Here is a 17166-nt window from a genome sequence, read left to right on the forward strand (position 1 = left end):
TGTCATACATAATTGACTACATTCTTGCTGTTATTATTTAAAACAAAGTGTTATCTGTTAGAGGAATTAAGAATAAGACAAATAGCTGAAACCGGTTTGGTTCAGTGGATAGAGCGTCGGCTTGGGGACTGAAAGGTCCCGGGTTCGATTCCGGTCAAGGGCATGTACTTTGGTTGCGGGACATCCCCAGTAGGGGGTGTGCAAGAGGCAGCTGATCGATGATTCTCTCTCATCGATGTTTCTAACTATCTCTCTCTTCCTCTCTGTATAAAATCAATAAAATATATTAAAAAAAGAATAAGACAAATAAAAATTATCTTAACTTGTTCATTCTCTAATGTTCTTCCTTTGTGTAGATTGAAATTTCTGACATAATTTTCCTTCTCTCTGAAGAACTTTTCCCCCTCTCTGAAGACCTTTTTAAAACACTTTTTGCAAAGCAGGTCTACTGGAAACGAATTTCCTCAATTTTTGTCTAAGGAAGTCTTTATTTCTCCTTTCCTTTTAAAGGATAATTTTGCAGGGTACAGAATTCTAGGTGGGTAGGTGGGTTGTTTTCTCTCAACACTAAATATTTCCCTATTCTCTTCTTGCTTGCATTATTTCTGTGGAGAAGTTCAATGTAATTTTTAACCTTGTAATTAGTAAGGTGTTTTCCCCTCACTTCTGGTGTCTTTTCAAATGTTCTCTTTAACATTCAACCTGTTTGGTGTTAAATGAGATGAGCGGGATCTCATTATTTGTGGGTGAATTTATTATTGCTAGAATGAGACATAGTTTAACATTGGTTTTATTCCTATACTTGAGGCCTGGTACATGACATTCGTGCACTGGAGGGGGAGGGGGCCCCTCAGCCGGGCCTGTGCCCTTTCGCAATCCGGGAGCCCTTGGAGGATGTCCGACTGACGGCTTAGGCCTGCTTCCCACCTAAGCCGCAGTGGGACATCCTTAGTGCTGCCGCAGAGGCTGGAGAGCCCCCTCCCCCTCCCCCTCCATACCTGGCCGCTGTGCTCCCCAGCCCTGAGTCTGGCTTCTGGCTGAGTGGCACTTCCCCTATGGGAGCGCACTGACCACCAGGGGGCGCCCCCTATGGGAGCGCACTGACCCCTGGTGGTCAGTGTGTTTCATAGATACCAGTAGTTCTTCTGTTTGGTAGCTTTGTATATTACCCTTTTATTATATAGGATTTTCTTGTTATAGATATAAGTGCTGGTGTATTTTGTTCACAAAAATATTTAGATGGGGATGAAAGAAGTTTGTTATGATGATGCCACTCAATTATTGAATTCATGAGTTATTTTCCAAATGTCACAAAAATAATTTATTTCTATTGTCATAAGTAATAATTGTAATGGTCTACCCAGTGACAATGTATTGAGATCTCCTTTCAATTTTCTTGGAAGCAATGGATATGAAATGACCTGACCTACAAACAGATTTATTACCAAGCTATTAGAATTATTTGCTTTCTCTCTTTCTGGGAAGCATAAGAAAAGGGCTTTACCAAGACTTACCAAATGACTCTTAATTGGAACCCTTACTCTCTTACTTGAAAGCAATTTACTCACCCCATGGAGCTTATGCCCTGCTGAGGAATACAGCCGGAGGCTCTTTCAATGCCTGAGCTGAACAGGCAGCCGACAGGTGGAGGTGGATATTGGGGTGCCTTGGGACCTTTGCTGACCCGCCCCTGGGCCCCATGCTGGCAAAAGCCAGCGGCAGTGTGCACCTCGGTCCTTCCTCCATGCCCCCAGGCCACGAAGAGGCAGCCACAAACGGGGGATCATCTGTAGCTCCAAACAGCTTGCCAAGGACCAGTCCCAGGCAGCGTCTTGCGTTGGCCTGCACCAGAGTCCCTCCCAAGAGGCCCCAGAAACCAACACAGCCAGTGGCCAGCTTCAGACACCATCAGAGCAGGATCCAACAAGCTTCACACACAGCATATCCCTAGGGAGATCTTGGCAAGCACCAGACCCAGCCAGCCAGCCTGAGGGTCGATCACACACATGAACGGGCCAATAGGAATCTAGACTTACTTACCTCATAACCTACACAAGGGACATTCCCGGAGCACCCAGCTAGAGGATCAAGGAGCCTGCACCACTCAGTCTCACAGGACACCTGCCATATAAGGCCCTCCTGCCAATACTGGGAGAGATAGCATAGCTACCTACTACATAGAAACAGACCCAATTTGAAAATGGTTTTCTGCAAGCTTATCTTGCTGCTGTTATTTTAGCGAATGAAAACTATCCCTTTGTAAAGCTGTTTTCTCCATTTAAAAAAAATATATTTTATTGATTTTTCACAGAAAGGAAGGGAGAGAGAGAGTTAGAAACATCGATGAGAGAGAAACATCGATGAGCTGCCTCCTGCACACCCCTCCTGGAGATGTGCCCACAACCAAGTTATGTGCCTTTGACCGGAATCAAACCTGAAACCCTTCAGTCTGCAGGCTGACGCTCTATCCACCGAGCCAAACCAGTCAGGGCTGTTTTCTCCATTTTAATTTAAAATTTCAGTCATTTAAAAACAAGTCAAAGAATTAAAATTTATATTGGAGAGCTTGTTGGTTTGTTTTAATTGTCTCATAGGAGGGGAATAAGAGACAATAATAAACCTATGCTACTCGGACTACAGCAGACACCAACATTGCCCATAAATGTGGGTTTGTGCTCTATGGTATTTTATTTTATTTTATTTTTTATATTTTATTGATTTTTTTACAGAGAGGAAAGGAGAGGGATAGAGACTTAGAAACATCGATGAGAGAGAAACATCGATTCAGCTGCCTCTTGCCCACTCCCCACTGGGGATGTGCCCACAACCAAGGCACATGCCCTTGACCAGAATCGAACCTGGGACCCTTGAGTCCGCAGACCGACACTCTATCCGCTGAGCAAACCGGTTAGGGCTCTATGGTATTTTAATTGAAATGAAATATTCCTCTGAGACTGCATTTTGCCTGACTGGTAGGAAATTCAGTCCAGTCCTTGTTGGGCTCTCTTAGGCTCCCCAAGAATCAAACAAAATTTCAAAATATTTACAGAAACAAGAGAGGGGCTTCCACTCTTCAGCCCTCAAAATGGTTAGAAGGGAGCAGGTCCCCTGGGCGAGGTGAGGCGCCTGTGGTCGGTGCCCAGGCAGAACCCAGTGCTCAGGGCAGCATGGCCCTCATTCCCAGAGGCCCTGCCACTGGCACCTGCTGCCTTGGGCTCCTCAGCCTGTTGAAGGAATTCCTCCTCATTTGGAGGAATCTTCTCTCTGTGTCTTCCTCACAGAAACCCACCCAGGATCTCTGGCTGTAGGGAACAGTAGCCAGAAGGGCGTGCTATCTGCCAGCAACATGAACTTCACAACTTTTGTGGGGAGAGGGGTTGTTACGGAGAGGCTGGAGACCTGCTTGGAGTGGAGGCGGGGAAAAGACAGAGCCCAAAACACAAAGGAATATTGCCACCAGTGGTCCTATATTTCTACTACTATTAATAAATGACAGCCCGGCCGGCATGGCTCAGTGGTTGAGCGTCGACCTATGAACCAGGAGATCACGGTTTGATTCCCGGTCAAGGGCACATGCCCGGGTTGTGGGCTTGATCCCCAGTGTTGGGTGTGAGGAGGCAGCCGATCAATGATTCTCTCTTTCTCTCCCTCTTCTTTCTTCTCTGAAATCAATACAAATATATTTAAAAACAAATAAATAAATGGCAAACGTTACTGAGCTCATACAGATGATCGAATTTAATTCTCAAAACTTTGCCATGTTTTAAAGACAGACAACTGAGGCTTAGAGAGTTTGAGTAACTTTCCCAGGGACAACAGAGCCGGCATTAGAACCCAAAGCAAATCCAAAGTCCAATCCCTATGTTATATTTTTTCTCCTAGAGGTACTGGTAATATTTTTTATAATTTATAACTTAAAAAAAAAAATAAATATTTTTCAATTATACTTCAGTTAGTGATTACACAGTAATATACACTGAGTGGCCAGATTATTATGATCTCTGAACGTATAATAATCTGGCCACTCAGTGTATATCCTACATAATAAAAGGTTAATATGCAAATTGACCCCTCGACCAGGAGTTCAACCAGCAGGCAGGCCGGCCAATCACCCATGTCTCCTCCCCCTGGCTAGGCTGGCTGGACCCCACCCATGCATGCATACATGAATTCATGCACCAGGCCTCATATATATATACACACACACACACACACACACTGAGCAGCCAGATTATTTTGCGTTCAGAGAACATAATAATCTGGCCACTCAGTGTATCTTACGAAGTGATAACCCAGTAAGTGTAGGGGTACTGGTAATATTTGGAGTACAATGAGCTGCCAGGATCGGTTAGCTGCACCATGAGCTCCCAGATAGCTCAGTGAATTCATCCATGGAACACCATGCCTCCGAGGTCTCCATCTGGTTGTCAGAATGCATTTGCCAAGACTCAAGAACAACAGTGCTGCTCTGGGTGTAATTAATGTTTAGACAATAACTGGTCAGCATGTTCAGCTGCTTCTTGAGGTCACTTCTGGGGTATGAAAATAGGACCCTCTGTTGGCATAAATAGGATGTTTGTTTTCTCTGTGCTTGGTCAGGAGGCCATTATCTCGGCCATCTATTATAGAAGTTGCTCAGGTGCAGGACCTAAAGGGGGGTGAGATGTAACCCAGCCTAGTTTTAAGTTCTTTTTTGCTGTTGTTAATCCTCAGCCGAGGATATTTTCCCATTGATATTTAGAGAGTGGAAAGGGGAAGGGGGAGACAGAAACATCTGTATGAGAGAGACACATCAATTGGTTACCTCCAGCAGGCTCCCCGGCCAGAGCTGGGATGGAGCCTGCAATTGAGGTAGGTGCCCTTGATGGGAATCGAACACTGGGACTCTTCAGTCTGCAGGCCAATGCTTTATCCACTGAGCCAAACTGGCTAGGGCTAGTTTTGTGTTCTTTAAAATAGAAAATTGATGGATCTGAAATTCATTTCTGCTCAATATGAATCTTGAGGTAGTATTTTAGTAAAGACCTAAAAGAACATTTAAAGTCTTAGATCAATGTTTAAATTGTATAGCTTGGCTCATAAATGATTCCTATTTAGGGACTCAAAAGCTAACACAGTCAGTGAATCAATACGCATAACACCGTCATGATGGCCCTACTCCCTGCCCCGCACACCACCCCCCTGACAGCTGGGCATGATGGGTGATTCAAAAACCGGCTGGGCTCTTTACTCAAGATGTTCATAATATACTTCAGGGGCTTTCATATGTTTTATGCTTCAGAATTTTCCCTGAAACTCGTGAAAAATGGAGCTGCCTGGGCCCCACTCCAGACCCAGTGTCTTAGTTTGTTCTAGCTACTACAACAAGATACCACAGACTTGGTAGCTTAACAACAACCAAAGTTTATGTCTCATGGTTCTGGAGTGTGAGGAGCCCAAGATCAAGGTGCTGACATGATCTCCTGGTGAGGGGCCTTTTCATGATTCATAGCTGGCACCTTGTTTTCTTACATGGTAGAAGGTTCTAGGGAGCTCTTTGGAGCCTCTTTTATAAGGTACTAATCCACCCTCATGACCTTTGTACCCTTGAAGGGCCCACCTCCCATATCATTACCTTTGAGAGTTAAGGTTTCAACATATGAATTTGGGGAGGACACATTCAGACCATAGCACCCACTGAGTCAAAATCATGGGGTGTGGGCCCACTCATCTTTATATTTAACCATGTCCTTAGATAGTTCTGCTACTCATCAAGGTTTTCATGTGGCTGATGGTGTTATAATAATATAACCACCACTATACTTCTTTCTCTATTGTATTCTATATATGTCTATATAGTATCTAAAGAAATATGTAGAGGAGATATATAGGCATATGCGTGTGTATCTAGAGACCCACTGACATCTTATTTGCATGTATGGTGTTGAAATGTGCCTGCAGATAAATAGACATCTATTATTTTAAATCATAGTAAACATTTATTGAGCAGCCTATATAATAAAACCCTAATATGCAAATTGACCAAACAGTGGAATGACCAGTTGCTATGATGCACACTGACCACCAGGGGGCATACGCTCAATGCAGGAGATGCCCACTGGTGGTCAGTGCGCTCCCACAGGGGGAATACTGTTCAGCCAGAAGCCGGGCTCATGGCTGGCGAGCGCAGCGGCAGTGGTGGGAGCCTCTCCCGCCTCTGCTGCAGGCGGGCAGTAAGGAGCGAGGGGTCCCAGACTTTGAGAGCCCTGGATTGCGAGAGGGGATGTCTGACTGCCTGTGGGTTGGGCCTAAGCCGGCAGATGGACATTCCCTGATGGGTTCCGGATTGCGAGAGGGCGCAGGCCAGGCTCAGGGACCCACCCCCAGTACACAAATCTCGTGCACCGGGCCTCTAGTCTATATACGTATACCGGGCACTGTTAATTCATTCAAAAAATATTTGTTATGAGCCTACTATGGGCCGTCAGAAAATGAAAGAGACAAAAAAGTTCCTGTTTCCAGGGAACTTATATTTTAGTAGAAGAACATCAACCATAAACAAAATTAAATAAGACAATTATATGATGACAAGTGCATGGCAAGAAGTAAACTGGGGAGGGGACTGGGACTGCCAGTGGCAGTGGTGGGGTCACAGTTTAGAAGAGGGTGGTTGGGGAAGATTGAGGGAGGCAGGGAGGGAGCCCTCTGGATAACTGGAACAGAGCTGTCCAGGTTCGGGGAACGGGAAATGTGAGCCCTGTCCTCCAGAGGAGTATTCCAGTGGCTTCAGGAAACAGCAAGGAAGCCAGGGGCTGGGATAAAATAAAAGATGCAACCCTAACTGGTTTTGGCTCAATGGATAGAGTGTTGGCCTGCGGACTAAAGGGTCCCAGGTTCGATTCTGGCCAAGCGCACATGCCTGGATTGTGGACTTGAGTCCCAGTTAGGGGGCGTGCAGGAGGCAGCTGATAATGATTCTCTCTCATCATGGATGTTTCTCTCTCTCTCTCCCTCCCTCTCTGAAATCAATAAAAAAATATATATATTTTTTAAGCCGAAACCGGTTTGGCTCAGTGGATAGAGCGTCGGCCTGTGGACTGAAAGGTCCCAGGTTCGATTCCGGTCAAGAGCACGTACCTTGGTTGCGGGCACATCCCCAGTAGGGGATGTGCAAGAGGCAGCTGATCGACGGTTCTCTCCCATCGATGTTTCTATCTCTCTATTCCTCTCTCTTCCTCTCTGTAAAAAAATCAATAAAATATAAAATATATATATTTTTTTATTTATTTTAATTTTTTTTATTTTTAAAAGCAGCAGCAGTCGGGGTAATCTGACCACTGCAGCAAGACTCTTACTATGGTATACTGGTACATACGGACTGTACCCACAATGACATTTTCCCCTGACATGTAGTAAAGCTCCGGAAAGCTGCCTTTGCCAACAAACAAGATATGCTGCATAGGATAAGGAATAGTATTTATTGTGCCCTTTGTTTCAGAGCACTTTTATGTAAATCCTCAAAAACTCCATTCTAAGGCTGATCGTGGAGGTTATGACTAGCCCCATGTGAGGGTTCAGAACAAACCTGAGCTCTAGAGAAGATAAGAGATGTGGGAAGAATGAACTCTGCTAGAGCAGACTTGGTATTTCTTTTTATTTTGATATATTTTATTGATTTTTTACCAGAGAGGAAGGGAGAGGAATAGAGTTAGAAACATCTATCAGCTGCCTCCTGCACACCCCCCACTGGGGGTGTGCCCACAACCAAGGTACATGCCCTTGATCGGAATCGAACCTGGGACCCTCCAGTCCACAGGCTGACGCTCTATCCACTGAGCAAACCGGTTAGGGCCAGACTTTGTATTTCATGACCTCCTCCTCTAGATTGTGTGGCCGGATGTGTCAGGGCTGGTCCTCAAGCCAGGAAACAGAAGTATGCTACACATGTGCCTACGCACATGAGTCACACTTGGTTACTAGGTACAGTGATCTAATAAAGGAATTGGAACTGATTATTCAAACCTCCAGGCCTCTTGATTCCTCTCCTTTCTCTCCATTCTCTGTCTCTGTACTTGATCATTTTATATCTAAATAGCCATTTTCCCTGAAGGATGGGCTAGGGAAATACAAAGCAAATGAAAGTCACATTAGTAGTGTGGAGAGTAATTTTAATAAAAGCCACCGCGGAGAATGCGGTTGTAATTAGCACTGAAATGAAATTCTGATTGCTGCTGGATTTCAGCTCGCCTCCCTTTCCTGAGCCTTTGTGCCATAGAAAACAGAGTTCGATTATGCAAAGCAAATAGCAGGCCGGAACGCCTTTTGTCTTGCTAAAGAAGCTGTGAGGTACCTAAAGGCTGTGCTGGGGGCCGGGCCAGCTAACAGCATTTGATGCCCTTGCTTGTTTCAGTTTGCAGTGACGACCTTACCCACAAATTCAAAGGTTTTACCGTGATGAATGAAGCAGAGCGTTACGAAGCTCTCAGACACTGTCGCTACGTAGACGAAGTCATCCGTGATGCTCCGTGGACGCTCACACCAGAGTTTCTGGAGAAACACAAGGTACTTACTCTTTCCTGTTCTCTAAGTCGCAGAAATAAGGTCTGGCTCTGCAGCCAATACCCAGAATGCCCAAAGACTCTACCGATTCCTAAAAGAGGTAACTTCAGGAACGGCCATGGGGTGTCCCTCGATGTAGCCCCTCTCTCCTGCTCGATCCTGGGGACTGACACCCTCTCACTTCTTCAGTGTGGGGTCTGGAACTAGACCCCAACAGGTCCAACTATAGCCTCTATCCCTTCCTAACCTTGAACGCAAATATTGAACTCACCTCAACTGTAAAAGGGGGCGCTATTAGTGCTTTCCTCCTGGGGCTGTTTGGAGGATCTAATGAGCTCATCTAAGTGAAAACCTTGCAACAGTGGCTGGCTCATAGCAAGAGCTCCAGAAGTGTCATTATTATCGCCATCACCACTGTCATTACTTGTGCTTATAGATTCACAGGCAGCGTTTTTCATGGAACAAATGAACACACATCTTATCCAGAAGGGCAGGGGTCAGCCTTTAAGGGAAGAACTTTATAGCTATGATTTTGTGACCCCGAGACTCCTACTGATATAAGATTTGTATTAGTGGAAAACATGAAAAATTCGTTTGATTTGCATCAAATTATGTGCTTTGTATCTCCCTCCCAGACCCACATTAGGAGCTATTCTTCCCTTTTATACGCGGCACAAAAAAAAAATAAGATTAAGCAGTTCTAAGAGTTTTCTTGTCTATTTTTAAATTCACCATGCAGAAGAGAATAGAGAACACTGATAAATGTGCATCGGTAATAGCAGAGGAGACAATTTCCCAGCAAGAATAAAAAGAAAAAAAAGAGGAAGAACTACAATATAATTTACTTCCAGCAATCACTGACACATTTTTACTAAGCATCTATTGTATATTCAACTTGTGCTAGGCATTAGGGAAGTACTCGTGATGGTGATGATGGCTGCCACTCCTGACTATTCTCTATGTGCCCAGCCCGGTGCTGAGTGCTTTGCTCTTATACAAATGGTATTCAATGTCATGGCTACCCTGAGAAGTTGTTATTGTTATATATTAGACAGGTGGAGGAAATAAGTTTGAGTACTAAGAATAGAATGATAATAACTAACATTGAGTACTGTGTGCCAGTTCTTATTTGTAAACGCTTAAACATCATTATATCATTTCATTCAGTGATTCCTAAATGGGAGCGACTTGGCCCCCAAGGGACATTTGGCAATGCATGGAAACATGTTTGGCCATCCCAACCAGAGGGTTGCTACTGGCATCTAGTGGGTAAATGCTGGGGGTGCTACGAAGCATCCTACAAGGCACGGGCCAGACACCCCACCAAAAGAAGGATTAGGTCCAAATGTCACCGGTATGACGTTGAGAAATCCGGATTTAATCTTTACCACCAATTTGTGAGTTATGTAGCTAGTGAGTGGTGGGGCAAGAATCATATCCATGCAAATTAAACTGCTATTCCAAACTACCTCTCAAGGTGGAGTGTAGGTATGTTATAAAGGGCTCTGAAAGGTAGGTAAAGAGGTTTTGCTTGATGAAGGAGGAAATAGAACTAGTCAAGTCAGCAGGCACAAGGATGACAAAGAGAAAATTCTGTTTAAGGAAGAGCCCTCATGCGACAGAGGAATGACTTGGACAGGAGCCTGTAGTGAGGAAGGTGAGGTACAAATGGATATCAATAATCAGGTGGTCAGACCTTGGATTAGTGTAGTAGCAACAGAGAGGAAGTGAGGCCACTTCCAAGGTGTTTGGGGCCTAGGTGAACTGGGAAAATGGAGGTGCCATTGGAAGGAGGCACCAGTTTTCAGGATGAATGAAATTCCAGATAGATGGATTTTAAAGAGAGAGCGATGGGTAGTAAAAGAGGAAAGTGTGACTTAGGGCAAATCAGGTAAGTTTTCCAGATCCAGCAGCCTTATGTCCCAACTGAAATAATAATATGCGCCCTACTTACCTCACAGTGTGGTTATGAAAAATCAAATGAGAAAAGAGACTATAAATCCATTCATCAGACTAAATTCATTTCCATAGCCCTGTGTCAGATGGCACAAGTGTGACTGCCTATTGCCGTCAATGGGACAGGAAATGGAGACTTGGGTTCCTCATCATAGCAGCGGTGACTCAAATGTGCAGAATGAATGAGTTCTCTGAAGGACACAGTTTAGAGGCAGAAAAACAGGAGGCCCAGAAAACCTACTGTCAGAGGTAGGAGCAAGGGGAACTAGTGAAGGAGAGAAACCAGTCCAGTTCCCATTATCTCACAGACATGGGGACGGCTGGCAATACCCTTCAGTCAAGGATGCCAAGCCACATTATCTACCGCTTATTTCAACTGCTTTGTTACAGCTGCTTTATTTCAGAAAGGCCTTTTCAAATTGCGGACATGCACATCCACCCCCGTGGTGACGTCACTCTTCTCTCTCTAACAGATTGACTTCGTGGCCCATGATGACATTCCGTACTCATCTGCTGGCTCAGATGATGTTTACAAGCACATAAAGGAAGCAGGTGAGGGGTTCTGGGCTCCCCTGTCTACTGTGGCACCAGAATCAGGTTTAGTGTGTCATAGGCATTGGTCTCCAGTATAGACATACAAGTTGGCATTTCAGAGGTCTTCCTAGTAGCCTTTACAATAAGGTGACCAGACGTCCAGCTTTTGGTGGGACAGTCCCGATTTTTAACAATTTATCCCGCATCCTGCAGCATTTCAAAAAAGTCCCAGTTTTTGGAAAGAATCTTTTAAATTTTAAAAATCTTTTAAACTTTTTTAAAACGCTGCAGGACGTGGGATAAATTGTTAAAAATCGGGACTGTCCCGCCAAAAGCGGGACGTCTGGTCACCTTACTTTACAAGCCTCTGTTCACATGTGCTAAATGGTGCAGACACAAATTAGGTATTTAGATAGGAATTAACCTGAGCCCCAAAGTACTCAACTTCCGGTTTAAGGCCCCATCAGACTAAACTCACAGGATCCGCTGGTGTAAAGGGCAATCATTTTCCTCATCACAACGAAGTCCTCACAACGAAATTATTTTATCCTCCCAAGAAAGTTCCTTCCAGAAGACGGCAGATAACTGGCTAATGAACCATCTGGACTCCTTGTCTGCAAAGTCAGTCCTGCCGTGTATCATCTTGTCACGTGACAATAATATCCTCAGAGTACCGCATGCAGAGGACAGAAAGCACGGATAAGTTTTGTAGATTCCGGCAAAATATAGGACATCTCCAAAAAGTTGTATACACACACTTTGAATAACGATAAAAGCAGTGCTTATTAAATACATTTCATTTTTTAAAATGGAGCTAGCAGCTGTTAAAGTGGGGACACCCTATATTTTCTAACCAAAACTGTCAAGTGTTATGGAGGGCAGACACAGTGCCTGAGCTTTGGAAGTTGTCCCATTTGTCACTGAGCCTTTCTGTCAAGGTCAGAGACTCTGATCAACTCAAGGGTGTTATTGGGCGGATGGGGAGATGGGTTTCCTTCTACTGCAGACTCCCTGGAGTTAATTCCTTCATCAACTTCTCTCTTCCTCCTGGAACATTGTTGCATCCAACTCCACGGACCACCAGTTGGCGACCTCTGATTTATACTACAGTCCATTTGTCATAAGCAAGTCTCTAAGGCCAGCCCAGATTTCAGGGGATGGGAACTGTGCTCCTGTTTAATTCACCACAATTCTCATCTCCACATTGAATAGTCAGATGGCACTGTACTTGCCCTGGGAGCACAGGCATAAGCCTATGGTGACTTTTCATATGCACAGGGACCCATTCTGGCGGTCCATTGATCTGCTCTGTTGAGTCCTCACCTATGGAGACCTACAGCAGAGATCCGTTTAGGGTCCAGATAGAGGAGGCCAGCGTATTCCCTGTGGGAGAAAGATGCTCAGAATGGCCTCAGCCCCCACATTTGGCTTTTTTACTTGAGGTATACGTTCAATGACAGAAATCACGTTAAATGAAGCCGGAGGAATAACGGGCATGAATTAAAGTTTACAGTACCCTGCTTATCAAAGCTAGGTGTCAAAATCCTGCCGCAAAGCTGGATGAAAAGATGAGGCTTAAATGAAGTAGACCGTAAGGTCCACATCATCCTCGTTCTAATATCGCCTACTACTGTTGAAAGTTTTCTTCATTAACATGTGCTCTGCTGCTTCTTAAAATAGCTCCATAACCAAACGCTGCGATTCTGAAAAGCATGATAAAAAAGGTTCTCTGATCATACTCATTACTGAATATTTTTAGCAGAGCAATAATTAGGATGTGGAGGAAGCCGGGTGCCTCATTATATCAGCAGAGGGCTTGGCTTCTTTCAGAGACCTACCTCCCAAGCAGCCAAAGCAAATCTCTCCCCAAAGCCAACTTTTAGTTCCTCAGCCACAGAGACCTCACCCTGTGGCTTCAAAGAAAGGATGAGCTCGTGGCACCAGTTTCTCAGGGATGTGTTCAAGTCCAGGAATAGCTAGAGAATCTTCTTCACATCTCAGCAGGCGGGAGCAGAGTGAAATAGCTGTCTGCTGAAAGATGGCACATACTTCTCACCAGAAGGCTCCCTGCTGTTCTCAGCGAGGTGTCATTTCAGGTCCCCTCTTCCTGTTTTTGGGAAAACTCAGACTTCTCCACCCACCAAAGCACCCCGCACAGCTGGGTCACTTGAGTGTTGTTTATATCCACACATTTAGATGTTTGCACCCTCCGCCCCCTTTTTAGAAGGTGATAAAGGACCTTTTTGGTCTCGTTGGAACCCCAACTCTGTCCTCTGAGTCACAGAATATTAGAAACTGGATGCGTTGTCTCAACATCAGCAGTGCCACCCTGCTGCTGAGACTGCGAACATGCAGATGATCTCCAAAGCAAGCTCCAAAGGGACATCCTGAACCCTAACCCGAACCCGAACCCTAACCCTAACCCGAACCCTCATTCTAACCCTAACAAAACAAAACAAAACAAACAAAAAAGGGACTCCCTGGGAGGGGCCAGAAGACTAGAAATTTACCTCCCCCCCTTGATAGATTCAGAGAACACTGGATTTGGAAGGGCATTTAGAGATAAATATTCATCTAGTCCAGGGGTCTTCAAACTATGGCCCGCGGGCCACATGCAGCCCCCAGGGGAGTCTGATCCTGCCCGCCAGGTTTTTTGGGCAGTGAGCGCAGCCAAGGTGTTACAGTAGGAATTAGTAGTTCATATAGTCCGGCCCTCCAGGTCTCTGAGGGACCGTGATCTGGCCCCCACTTAAAAAAGTTTGAGGACCCCTGATCTAGTCACTCACTCACCAAATGTCCCTACAAGTGCCCAATTGTCACCTGGTGCTGAGACTAGAGAAGAGAATGAGACACGAGCAGCGCCTTTCCTCATGTAGCTTATAGCCACGCCAGGAGGCAGGAGTTGAACGAGTTGTTTTATAAAGACCTTGGAATATCTGAAGGACAAGAGCAGGCAGTTGCCTTGGTAGGGAAATAACGAACAGGAAGACCCAGTCAGGGGTTGAGAGGTTTCCTTGAGGAAGTGACGCTAACGGTGAAACCCAATGGATGACCAAGACTTAACCAGGTGGAGTGGTTTGTGGCAGAGTAAAGAGAGGGGCCAGCCCTTTCAGGACACTGAAGTTCAGTGTGGCTGGACCAAGGCAGGGCCAGACGGTTGCCCAGTGCCATGGACTACAATGAGAATGGTGCCCCCTGCCCCTGTGTAGCACAGGGACTTGGCTTAGCGAGCGAAGGAGGTGAAGAGCATCTGAGGTGAGACTGGAGAAAAGCACAGGGAAGAGATAATGCAAGCTGCTGCAGAGCCAGGTTAAGGATTTGAATCTAAATTCAGAGGACAGTAGCCTGGCCAGCATGGCTCTGTGGTTGAACCAGAAAGTCACGGTTCGATTCCCAGTCAGGGCATATGCCCAGGTTGCAGGCTTGATCCCTAGTATGGGGCATACAGAAGGTAGTCGATCAATGATTCCCTCTCATCATTAATGTTTCTATCTCTCCCTCTCCCTTCCTCTCTCTGAAGTCAATAAAAACATATTAAATGCAGAGGACAGTAGAAAGCCAATGAAGCGTGTTGGATAGGCATATAACTTGCATTTTGAAAGACTGCTCTGAGCTCTTGCTCTGGGGAAAGCTAACTGAGGGGACCAAGGACATGGCATCGCTGGAGAGTGGTATTGAGGCTCCTGCTGTAATTTTGGCAAAGGATGGCATTAGATTGGGTTAGAATTGAAGAATGGAGACAATTACATCAGTTGGGGAGACATTTAGATCGGTGATTGGAAGGAAATTGGGGATAAGGAGTGAGGAGAGGGAAGTAGCATGGATGAGCCCAAGGTCATCTTATCGCCACGTCATTTCTCAGCTTTGGAGACTGAGATTAAGTAACTTGCCTTCTGAGGCTTAAGAAACTTGCCCAAGTCTACAAACCAAGAAGCCAGTATCATGGTCCCTAGGCTCTGTCCATCATGCCATGCCATGCCTGGCATCTCTGACTGAGTAGCCATAATCATACTGGGTAGAAGGATCTCAATTGCCAGCACGGCATTTCAGTTGACACCTGTAAGCACAAACCAGATTCTTGTCTTTGATAACATTTGTGACCGCTTCTTAGCCCTGTATTGGCATACCCATACATATCTGAGGACTTTAAGCAAGTTCTATTGGGATTTGGCATCCTCTCCTTTTTTTTTTTTTCCCCTCAGTCCCACGTATTCTAAACAAAAGGGCCTTTGAGTGGGGATATCACCATCCAGAGTAGAACAAACTTGGGGAGATAAAATCATCTAGCACTCCACAAACACGCCTTTAGGTCAGAGAAAACAAAAATAGAACACTTTTTCTTCTTTTCCTTCAGTATCACATGACGCAGACTTCCTTGGGAAAGAAGGGGAGTTGCCATGATCTGACCAATTCATTGACTCCGTTTTATTCTCTCTTCATTTGCTCATTTAATTTGCATTTCTTGAGCAACCTTCCATGTGCCAGACCCAGGGGCACTAACCTTGGTGCTGGGGATGCAAAGACAGTGAAGGTATAACCTGTGCTTCCAGAATGTTCTCTTTCCACAAGGAGAGAGACATTGGGAACACTTCCGTTAGTGGGAGGTGCTCTTCAGTTGCAGGGCACACCATACTCATTGCCTGTCTCAGATGTTGAGGATTCTGCCCAGTGTTGTCAAGACTTCCCAGAGGCATGACCTTGAAGCTGGATGGTGCAGGATGAGGAATGATATGGCTGATGTGAGTGAGGAAGGAGTCAAGGCAGAAAGGAAGGGCTGGGCATGAGCAAATGCTAGGAGCTGGGGGAGTGTGTGGTACGTCCAGGTCTAGGATGATGAATATTCGGGGTTAAAGGTAGAACAGGGGCATTCAGAACTGAGCCTGGAAGACTCAGCTGGGCCGGTGTGGAGGGCCGCCTGAGAAGGCACATGGACATTCTTTAAATTGTAAGCTGAGCCCGAGGCACTGGCAGAGTACCTTTGTCCAGGTATCAGCAGGGGCCGGTCTAGATATGTAAATCCAGTAATGCTAGAGCCTAGTTAAGAATGCAAATAAGCTCCTATGACCCTATAAATAAACCTGCTGCATGGCTTGGGGGGTCGCTTGCTGCCTCTCTATTAGAGAGGTGGCGCCCACCTAGCGCCCAGCTTGATGAATCTATTTCTGCCTCTGGTCTCTTTCTTTCTTAATCCCCAGCTCCTCCACTCAGGAACCTGTTTCCTTTTCCGTGATGTAGATGGACACGGAAAATAGAGAAACAGCCCCCTGCAGGCCAGATGTGAAAACCTCCCTGGCACAGCAGGAGCTGCAGGGAGGGGGAAAGGAGATGGGTCAACCGAATCCTTCTTCCTTTTTTCTCCTCATCTCCCCTTTCCTATCTGAACAGGGATGTTCGTTCCGACTCAGAGAACGGAAGGTATCTCAACATCAGATATCATTACCAGAATTGTCCGCGACTATGATGTGTATGCCCGCCGCAACCTCCAGAGAGGGTACACAGCAAAGGAACTGAATGTCAGTTTCATAAACGTAAGTGTGCCACTTGATACCCTCTGAAGGCCACCAAATCACACCGCGGTCGCCGTTTATTGAGCACTTACTATATGCCATGCAGTATTCTTGGTGTTTTCCATTTATGGTCTCATTCAATCCACATAGCAACCCAATGATGTATTACCATCCCGTTTTACAGATGGAGAAACCAGTGTTCAAAGAGGTAACATAAGTCAACCAAGGCACACAGGTAGTGAGCTCCACATTTTATAAAGGAACTGCTTCTCTCCCCTCCCCTCCCCTCCCCTCCCCTCCCCTCCCCTCCCCTCCCCTCCCCTCCCCTTAATGTTCCTCTTTAGAGTTCTCAGACCTGGGCCAATCGTTTCTGGGAGATCTGCTCTCATGAAAAGCAAGAGTTTTCTTCTGACCCCAGCTGGTTTGGCTTAATGGGTAGAGGGTTGGCCCTTGGACTGAAGTGTCCCAGGTTTGATTCTGGTCATGGGCATGTACTTTGATTGCAGGCTCAATCCCTAGCCCTGGTCAGGGGCCAGGCAGAAGGCAAATGATTGATGTGTCTCTCTCACATCGATGTTTCTCTCTCTGTCTCTCCCCCTCCCTTCACTCTCTCTAAAAACTAATGGGAAAA

At 45.6% G+C, this 17166-nt stretch overlaps 1 protein-coding gene and 1 long non-coding RNA gene across 4 annotated transcripts in view; both read left to right on the top strand.

Moving 5' to 3' along the window:
- Window positions 1–17166, top strand: part of LOC311614722 — a 520998-nt gene that overhangs the window by 392880 nt on the left and 110952 nt on the right. The window lies entirely within an intron of this gene.
- The window catches only part of PCYT1B (phosphate cytidylyltransferase 1B, choline), a 93550-nt gene that overhangs the window by 49495 nt on the left and 26889 nt on the right, over window positions 1–17166 (top strand). For all 3 annotated transcript variants that reach the window (XM_084869714.1, XM_084869713.1, XM_084869712.1), the window contains exons 4-6: window positions 8390–8541; window positions 10968–11046; window positions 16414–16556. In XM_084869714.1, coding sequence (XP_084725840.1) covers window positions 8390–8541; window positions 10968–11046; window positions 16414–16556 — 374 coding nt within the window. The remainder of the gene's footprint in view (window positions 1–8389; window positions 8542–10967; window positions 11047–16413; window positions 16557–17166) is intronic.

The sequence above is a fragment of the Pipistrellus hanaki genome, assembly GCF_964339955.1.
Source record: "Pipistrellus hanaki genome assembly, chromosome: X".
Lineage (NCBI taxonomy): Eukaryota > Metazoa > Chordata > Mammalia > Chiroptera > Vespertilionidae > Pipistrellus > Pipistrellus hanaki.